At 46.1% G+C, this 9,882-nt stretch overlaps 1 protein-coding gene across 1 annotated transcript in view; it reads left to right on the forward strand.

Moving 5' to 3' along the window:
* Positions 1-9,598, forward strand: part of GRIK3 (glutamate ionotropic receptor kainate type subunit 3) — a 289,005-nt gene extending 279,407 nt beyond the window's left edge. Inside the window, exons 15-16 of the mRNA XM_087728183.1 lie at positions 1,455-1,705; positions 4,245-9,598. Coding sequence (XP_087584309.1) covers positions 1,455-1,705; positions 4,245-4,439 — 446 coding nt within the window. The 3' untranslated portion in view covers positions 4,440-9,598. The remainder of the gene's footprint in view (positions 1-1,454; positions 1,706-4,244) is intronic.
* Positions 9,599-9,882: the final 284 nt, after the last annotated feature.

The following is a 9,882-nucleotide window of genomic DNA, read 5'->3' on the forward strand; positions in this document are numbered from 1 at the left end:
GTGGGAAGGAGCGGGGTGGCATTCGATAAAAGCATGCAGGAATTTGGGCTCTGTAGACTGTGGTTTAGGCCAAATGGGCTGCTATCAAGGCACAATTGCAAATTTTGTCTTGGACCAGTCTAGGGTTAGAGATAATCCCTGATCATCCCACATGTCTACTTTAGCAATCAAACAACCAATAGAAGAGAATATTTGCAGCTCAGGATTGAACTGTGGAGTCCCGGTGTTCTCTTTGTTGTTTGTAGAGAAAAGTAAAGTCCTACACTTAGATAAGAAAAACCAAAAGTACACATATAAACTGGGTGAAACCAGGCTTAATAGCAGTGACTGTGAGAGGGATCTTGGAGTCTTACTAGATAACCAGCTAAATATGAGCCAGAAGTGTGCAGTGGCAGCCAAAAAAGCCAATGCAATCCTAACAGAGGGATATTGTTACTCAAGCTCAAGTGGAGTACTAATACCACTCTATAAAGTCCTAGTAAGGCCACACCTAGAGTACTGTATCCAGTTTTGGTCACCACATTATAAAAAAGATGTTGAGACTCTAGAAAAAGTGCAGAGAAGAGCGACCAGGATTATTAGGGGACTGGAGGCTAAAACATATGAAGAACGGTTTCAGGAACTGGGCATGGCTAGTCTAGAGAAGAGAAGGACCAGGGGAGACAGGAGAGCAGTGCTCCAATATTTGAAGAGCTGCCACACAGAGGAGGGGATCAAGCTATTTTCCAAAGCACCTGAAGGCCAGACAAGGAATAATAGATGGAAACTGACCAAGGAGAGATTCAACCTAGAAATAAGGAGGAATTTCTGACAGTGAGAACAATCAACCAATGGAACAGAAGTTGTGGGAGCTTCATCACTGGAGGCTTTCAAGAAGAGATTGGACTGCCATTTGTGGGAAATGGTGTAGGATCTCCTGCTTCAGTGGGGGGGGGGGGGTTGGACTAGATGACCTATAAAATCCCTTCCAACTCTGTTAATCTGTTAAATCTGTTTGCTAGTAGATGTTTCTTTGGCCAACTAGATAACATCAGTGCACTAAGGATGTTACCTACTTAGGTAAGGAAACCTTTGCAAGAAAGCAATCACACTCAGAGAATACCAGGGACTCCACTATCAAAGAAATCCTGGACCTAAAAATCTACCCTCCTGCACATGATTTAGAATCACCTCTGAAACTTCCTTTCGTGAGCTCTTATCCTGCACCAAGAATGTGCAGTGATTCCCTTGAGGCAGTGAAAATGATCAGTGCAAGCAGTTAGGAACCTTATGGCTGTATCAATTATGTCTGACATTCCAGTCAATAGGAATGTCTGCAGAAAGTGTGTTGCTTTTCCAGGTTTGTGGGAGTCTACAGATCTGACTGAAAATTCTTGTGTAGGTTTTGTGTAGAGCAATCTTCCTTTTCGCTTTGTCACCTCAGTATCCTGCAATGGTCCCCCTCTGCCTTATAGGTTCGCCCTACAGAGACAAGATTACCATCGCGATCCTCCAGCTTCAGGAAGAGGCGAAGCTGCACGCCATGAAGGAGAAGTGGTGGCGAAGCAACGGCTGCCCAGAAGAGGAGAGCAAGGAAGCCAGCGCCCTCGGCATTCAGAACATTGGTGGGCTCTTCATCGTCCTGGCTGCTGGTCTCATCCTCTCGGTCTTCGTAGCCACTGTGGAGTTCATCTACAAGCTGCGCAAGACAGCCGAGCGGGAGCAGGTATTGGCTTCCTTCTTCCTCTTCCTTCTTTGTTGGACCATCCCAAAGGGAAGAGGTTCCCCAAGCATCATTGAACGATCTCCCCGTTGAGATCCGGACCCTTACTACCCTTCTGGCCTTCCGCAAAGCAACCAAGGCCTGGCTGTTCCAGCAGGCCTGCAGCTGTTGATTTATCCAGCCCATCCTAAGTTATGAATGTTGTGGAATTTTTAATGTTGTTTTTTATTTTTGTATGCCCCCCCTTCCCTTTTTATCTGTAAGCCGCCCTGAGTCTTTCGAGAGTGGGCGGCATACAAACCAATCAAATAAATAAATAAATAAATAAATAAATAAATAAATAAATAAATAAATAAATAAATAAATAAATAAATAAATCATGGTTTTGCTAGCTCAGAGCCAACCCACAGTTGAACCCACAGTTGAAGAGCCAAGGTGGCGCAGTGGTTAAATGCAGCACTGCAGGCTACTGCTAGATCAGCAGGTCAGCGGTTCAAATCTCACCGGCTCAGGGTTGACTCAGCCTTCCATCCTTCCGAGGTGGGTAAAATGAGGACCCAGATTGTTGGGGGCAATATGCTGACTCTCTGTAAACCGCTTAGAGAGGCCTGAAAGGCCTATGAAGCGGTATATAAGTCTACTGCTATTGCTATTGCTATAAAGAATTCCATGGTGGAATTCATAGACTCCACCACCCCTTTTTAAAGAGAAGATTTAGAGAAGATTGTCCTGAGAAGGAGGGGAAACAGCTTCCTAGGCACCCAGCTTGAAATCCCTCCTTCCCTTTAGCCATGATGAGGTCTCTGCCCACATTCTAGGGTGTGTCTATGGAGATTCTCCCATCATCCAGGTCAAGGTTGTCCCAAAGGTGCTTTTCTTCAAAAGGCAGCTGAATTTTCTTGTTTCTTTTTTCTTTGGAAACATTTCACTTCTCAACCAAGAAACTTCTTTGGTTCTAACTGACTGATGGGGAATGGAAGGATCTATATTCCTTGCAGTCATCCAGTCTTAGCACTCGGAGAGTCATTGAGGCCACTTGGGGGGTTGTCTGTATCCTCAGAGTCACCTGAATCAAAGTGAAAACGGGTGTGGAATCTTCTTGGCACTGCTGGAAGGACTGTGCTGTAGACAGGGGATATGTAGGTCCCTCTCTGCTGACAGGGAGCCAGGAATCCAAGGCAGGAAACTGGGAAGTTGAAAGACATGCTGTCTGGGGCAGAATGGGACTGTTCGCCTCGTAACCTTTGCCGCCCCTTGTTCGCTACCAGGATTCCACCCCCATCCATTAACCTCTACCATTTGTCCTCCGCTGCTACGACCCTAGCTATTTGCGCTGGACAATGGGCCCCAGCCTTTCCCGTTCCAGAAAACAGAAAACAAAGGTTTTCTAGCTCGGACGCAAGGCAACTGGGTGAAGGAACAAGCCCCCAAAGAGGAAACTCGACATGGAACACTTTCTCCCTCCCTCCCTCTCTTTCCCCCTTCCCTTTCTCTGATTGGCTCTCATGCACCCAAGCCCAGGATGAACAGTATTTCACCGAAAGGGCCATGATGAAGAGCCTGGGACAGATATGGCTGGGGCCCATTGGCCAGCACGAACAGCTAGGGTTGTATCAGTGGAGGACAAATGGTAGGGGTTAATGGCTGGGGGCGGAACCCTGGTGGCAAACAAGGGGTGGCGAAGGGTACCAGGCGAACAGGCCTAGACCAGTCTGGGGAGGGGGAGAATGACTTTCTCTGTCACCTGATGGTTCTGTTCAGACTGTTGGGGGAGCAAAGACTGTCCCAGGGACCATACTACATACACTAATCTGAACTAACATGCTCCAGATGGACAACAGTTGGCTTTACTTCTAAACACAACCAACGCAAATCAACACATTCAGCTTGCTGGCTTTATTGGAAAACATCCCCCACCTCCCAGCCCCCCCCCCAAAAAAAGCACACAACTTCAGGATGGGACAAAGTATCAATGTGTTGGGGTTTATATAACAGAGAAATTGGTAATCAATTAGAAGAGCCAGAGTCTTAAAATCATAGAAATGTGTGCTGAAAGGCGCCAGAAGCATCATCTAGTCCAACCCTCTGTGATGTGCAGGAAAACGGCTTAATCCATCTGGCTCTCCTGGCACTTAAAAGGAGATGGAGATTGACTGCTCCACTCTGTTGTAAAGGAGACTATCATACATTTCTTCCATACATTTAAACGAAGTCTAGGGAGCTGCAACTTATCCCTTTCATTTCTGATTCTGGATGCCCTGGGAATGGAAGAGAATTTCTGACCATTTTCCTTAGGCCGTATCTGAACACAGGTATTCTGTCTCCCCTCCATCTTTGCAGACAGTCTCCATATCCCCTTAGTTGCTCTCATCTGACTCTCCTTGGGTTGGGGGGGGAGAAGAAGAGGGACTTCCTCTGTATGGCTCCCCTGCAGCACCATGGTGCCATCTAGGTGGGCCTTTTGGGGTGCTGGGCTTACCTGCCCTTGAGCAAGCCAAGTCCTGACTGTAATGTCCTCTTCCTTTGGCCTCTCTGCTTCTAGCGGTCCTTCTGCAGCGCCATGGCTGAGGAGATTCGGCTGTCCCTCACCTGCCAGCAACGCACGAAGCACAAAGCCCAGCCTCCCCTCATGGTGAAGACTGACGCCGTCATCAACATGCACACGTTCAACAACCGGCGGCTTCCCAGCAAAGACAACCTGGCCTGTAACACGGGGTTGACCCCAGCCTTCCCCTAGCCAGCAGAGGGGTGAGGACTGGGGCACCGAGGAAGATGCTCCCTGGAAGGACGGACTCAGAGCAGGCCGCCCCACTTCTGCAGCCGGGGATCTTACTCTTCCCTTGCAGGCCTCGCAACAGCCAGCCTCCCCATTCCTCACCTGGACACCTCCAGGAGTCTCGATGTTTACATATCAAGAAAATGTAAAAGACAAAGCAGGCACCTCCCGCCATCTGAGTTCTCGGATCCCGCCCTTTGGATTAAGTATGGCAATAAGCAAAAGGGCCTTGGGTCAGGAGATACATGGAGCCCTCCATGGACCAGAGGCTTCAGAGGCAAGGGAGCGGAGGGGGGAGGGCAAGGGAGGGGTCCTGTCCAGAACAACCACCCTTGCTGGGAGATGTAGAACTGTGTTTTTTGACTCCCTGCTGGGCTGAATGATGGTTCCTCAGGAAGAGCCCCTTGGTATGGCATGTAGGGTGAGGGTGATGCTACGGGAACCCTCCCTTCTCCAGACGGAAGGTGTGGGGGTCCCTTAGCTGTCAGGACATGCAACAAGGGGACAGAGCACACCATGGCAGGTCAACATGGTCCTGCTACCATGGAGAGGAATTCTCTTTGCCGGGTTCTGCTCAATCCAGTCGCCAGATCCAGCTGGGCAGAGTTCCCAGGAAAGAAACATGCCAACATCTGCAAATAGGAAGCAATGACAATGTGGATTTGGGGGGGGGTGAACAGGGGACAAGGTTGGGCATTTGAGAGCTGTAGGATCTAGTGACATTCCATACATGTGGATGAACATTCCCCCACGCTGGCAGCAGTGGCAAGGCCTCTGGCCGAAACAAGTGCATGGATGCCCCTGGTTAGCCCCTCTGGGTACAGTTCCTGAAAAGTGGCATAGTGCCCAAGGATACATTTCAAAGTAAGGTCCCAGGTAATTTCCAATATTTGAGAGGCTGTCACAGAGAAGAGGGGGTCGGCCTATTCTCCAAAGCACCTGAAGGCAGGACAAGAGGCAACAGATGGGCAACTTATCAAGGGGATCCAACCTAGAATTAAGACCTGGGTTGCCAGAAGGCTTCTCCTAGTCGTCCCTAGCTGTTCCCAAAGGATGAACTGATTCCAAAGCTTGGCCTTGACCAGGCACCACGGAGAGCATATGGTTTGCATTTTCTTCCAAGCAGAGTTTTTCTCTCCCAATGACCAAAGACCATCACCCCCTGCCATCTGGAAGGAGTCAGGGGTGAGGCTGCTCTTCCCCACCCTCCCCTTTATAGAATTGCCAAGTGTAGATTCTGTGCCATCCCCTGGCCTGGGAAGTTACTGGTAGAGAAAAGGCTGGATGGTGTAGTGGCAGCCAAAGCCAGATGACACAGTTTTATTCGACATCAGCAATTAGCATCAAGCATCTCTTACTAAGCTTGCCACATTTCTGGAACTGGTACCTGTCCGAGCTGAAAGAAGTTCAAGAAAAGCATGCCTGGGAAGGCATAAGCTTCCCTCCATCCCTCTGAAACCTCGCATCAGTGGATGGCAAGAGGGAGAAAGTTGTTTCAAGGCTGTCCTCTAAAGTGCCTTTTGAGAGCTGTCCCCTTGACCCCTTCCACAGCCTCAGCTTCACCAAGGTCACCCGAGAGGTCTGGCCGCAGCAGGTTCAGCTGGCCCATTAGCCGCAGAAGCAGAGCTTGGCCGGAGACACGTCAAGAGTTCTGTGGAATCCTTGACACTCTCAGAGCCTGTTTCTTTGCTTGCTTGCAGATGCGTTGTTGCCTACTAGGTAGCATCATCGGTGCCAGTGAGCGTGGGTTAGCTCCCTGTTGATGTACGGCAGCTTGCTGACACCAACAGTCTGTTCTCCTTTTCCTGCTCCTCCAGCAAAGGTCTAGCATGCCAGACTGCAACCAGAGATATGTCATAACCCAGGGGTTGAGGTGGGGGGGCTGAGCTGGGTCCAGCCTCTTTGGGAAACAACAGGCTGGGAGAGAGTTCGAACATAACTGCAGCCCAGGGAAGGATTTCAGTACGCCCTTCCCATCTCATTTCAGCTCCGAGCAGCTGCTTTCAAGCTGGTGAAGAAAATACTCCCAGCCTCTTCCTATCTTGGGTAACTTTTATCAGCAGTGATGGCAGGAGGTAATAAAAGGGAGCCAAGAGTTTGGGAATATTTATTAAGATGTTCAGTCCCATCCTGAAAGAGAAAATATTTGACTAGGAGAACATTAAATCTTTTAGCTCATTTCAAATGGCCTCTTGGGACCTTGAAAAAAAGAAAATGGAATGGGGGCTTCTCCGTCCTGTGAGGAGGGGGGTCTCAAGGCAGAAGAGGAGATGAAGGATGCTCCTTAGGTTAATCCAATCTCCCCACAGAGTCCTTTTTGTACAGCATTGAATGTGGTGATAAGTAAAGCCACTTCTGTATATCCCTTTCATTTACTCATTCTTAATTACCAATTCGTTTCTCCCGCTCCAAGAAACACTCATGGTTCAGTACATCAGAACACAGCTCTTTTAGTTATCACAGAACCCTTTCGAAAGACAGGAGCTCCTCTCTTTGTTTTGTGTTTTGGTTTGGCCAAGTTATGCTCATCTAGAAGAGCTCCCTTAATCTGATCTCTGAAATGTAGGTGAAATGGACTCCTTTTCTTTTCAGTTTTAAGCATGGCAGCAAGCTCTTTTCTTTTCTGCTGTCTTTCACCCTTCCCAACCAGTCTGCTTATGCAAGTCTTTTCGTTTTGTGTGTGACGATGAAGAGGAGACTTCCAAAGGTTGAACTTGGAGGAAAGACCATCAGAAGAGGTCACCTGCCCACTGAGGGAGACCAGGCATCTGAATCAACAACCACTTCTGTTTTTTCCAGCTTTCTGAGAAGAAGAACTAAAAGTAAATGCGAGGTATATCTGAAGACCATGTTTCTTACACGAAGCGTTGCTGGCTGAATGTGAATAGAGAGCCGTGGAGTGTCTGTTCCTCCATTAGAGCAGCTGAGCTTTTCCACAGCTGAGACCCAGGCCAGGGCAGTGCCCTGGAAGTCTAAGATAGCCCACCTGCTTCCCTTGGCAGCCAGCGAATGCTGACCCACCAGACCAGACGTACAAGGCCCTGCGTCACCTTCAACATCTTGGCTAGAGGAAGACCAAAAAGCTTTGGCTTTGGACATTGAGCTGTTGGTCTACCACAGACGTTGCTGTGCAAGACCAGTTGCAAAAGTGCACATGCTCCAAACTCACAACCATGCAACTCATTCTTTACCCTTAGTAGGGCTTCTGTGGCTCTCAAACAATGTCTCTGCACAAAAAGAGTATATTTGCAGTGATTTGGGGGATGGCAACTGAACTGCCCTTCCATCTTCCCTCTCTGGACTGATTTCCTAACAACAGCCACAGAACTGGTCTCTGTGACATTCAGGGGGGAAATTCCTTTGTGGACATGCAGAAATTTCTATAAATTTAGTTTTTTGTAAACATTTTGTAAGAATTTTGGTTTCATAGTAACTGTGTTACTTGCAGATCATTCTAGGCAGATGTAAATAGAATTTCAAAAAAGAACAATTTAAAGTTTTAAAAGAAACAAAAATGATTATTTTCCTTTTTAAGACACTGTGATATATCAAGTGCACAGTTTTGCTGTATGCGGTAACATTGTTAAAATTTTAAATAAAACATTTCTACAAAAGAAACCTCCAAACATTTTGCATCTTTTAATTTAGAAAAAAAGCTTAAAAGAAGCCACAATGTCTGCAAGAGAAAGAGTTGGACTACTTTATGTGCCAAAAAAAAAAAAAATCCTCCATTGAACGAAAAATCACCATCAGGAACTTAGATGAGATGGGAGAAGAAATAAAAGAGGAACAGAAACAGAATCAGGAAATTGGCAAACATTTTCTTTGCAATCAAGAGATTTAAACACCATTAAAGTAACAAAAATTTTGTTTTAATAAACTTTTGAAAGGGCCAGATTCTTCCTTTTTTCAAGGAGCTTGTTATTTGCAAGGGACTAAGACCCGTACAAGGAGAGGCAGTTTTGTGTAGTGGTTAAGGCATCAAGCAGGGAACAACAAGACCATGAGTTCCTGTCCCTAACCAAGTCACTCTCTCCCAGCCTTAGAAGGCTGGTAATGGCAAACCATTTGCCAAGAAATTGCAGGGACTTGTCCAGTGCGTCAACAGGAATGAAGACTAAATAAGGAGTACCAAAACAACAACAAAACTCTGTACAACCACATGGAATATGCACATACATTTGGTATAACAATCCTTTTTATAATAAATATGTAAATAAATATATAATCTAATTTCCACATCCCTATCTGAATATTTGAAAAAAAATCTAACAGCAAGCTTGGTTTCTCTAAGCATGCTAATAGGCTAATTCTGCCATTAGCGTAATTGCATATGGACTATGAAGTTGTAAACTAAGTTGTGAACTTTATCCAAAATCCTCCCAAAAAACAGCTTTGCCACCACTCCCAAATACTTGAAAAGTTCCAATTCTTTGAGTTTAATTTTTGTAGGAATCAACTTCAGTTCTAAACCTAAACTCTGCATTATTTTTTGGGAAGCCTTGTATCTTGAAAATTATTCTAAAAATATTGTAAACTGGGCCCATCAACCAGAAGTGAGGCTCCTTCCCTTCTAAATTTGTTCTTATTTGGAGAGTCTCCAATCCTGTGAGGTGAATCTGTGAGAGGCTGAACCTAAAGATGGGGATGAGTGAAAACCTTGAGCTGTGGCAAGAACCAGTAGACACACCTTGAAGATGGCCTCTGGTTTGCAACAGAATAAAGAATGACTTCTCTGCACGAGAGGATTGTCCACTGGCATTTAGGGAGTGGGAACAAGTTTTCTCTGTTGTTTTAAGTGCAAGGTTATCCTGTGGAGGCAATTCATACATTCAGCTACAAGCTGTCAAAGGATAGCTTTCATTTCAGTTGTTCCATAATTCACATAGTCCAATTATGATAAGCCTCTAAGCATCCGTGAGGTGAGGTGAGATTGGGTTCCCCAACTTCTCTACAACTTTCAATAGACACAAGCTTTTGCACAAGAGAAACATCCCTTCCTCCTTGCCAATTCAACACTAGGCAATGTTCTTTCACATCTTCCATTCGACCTATCTAATATAATTAAAATTTCTCACTAGTGATCCCAAGTCCAAAAGCAAGAGCTGGAGTTTATTGTAGTTTGGAAAGGAGAGCACAAAAGAGATCTCATCTCAAACAGTAGCTGGGGAGTAGGGATGATAGATTGTCACATGACCAGCATTCATTTCCACTTTAGAGTTGTCAGAAAAAATCAACAATTCAGTTCTGTACTTGGCTTCCCAAAAGATTGCTGCTAAGAAATAAAGTGATCGACTTGAAAAAATTATCATTTGAAAATCACATTAAGGTCCATTTCCTCAAAAAGCTGAGTTAATGGACAAACTGACTTTATGGCAGAGTCTTGATGACCTCACAGTGCCTA

The sequence above is a fragment of the Thamnophis sirtalis genome, unplaced genomic scaffold (assembly GCF_051295495.1).
Source record: "Thamnophis sirtalis isolate CommonGarterSnake01/CBP01778 unplaced genomic scaffold, rThaSir2_p1.2 scaffold_13, whole genome shotgun sequence".
Classification (NCBI taxonomy): Eukaryota; Metazoa; Chordata; class Lepidosauria; order Squamata; family Natricidae; genus Thamnophis; species Thamnophis sirtalis.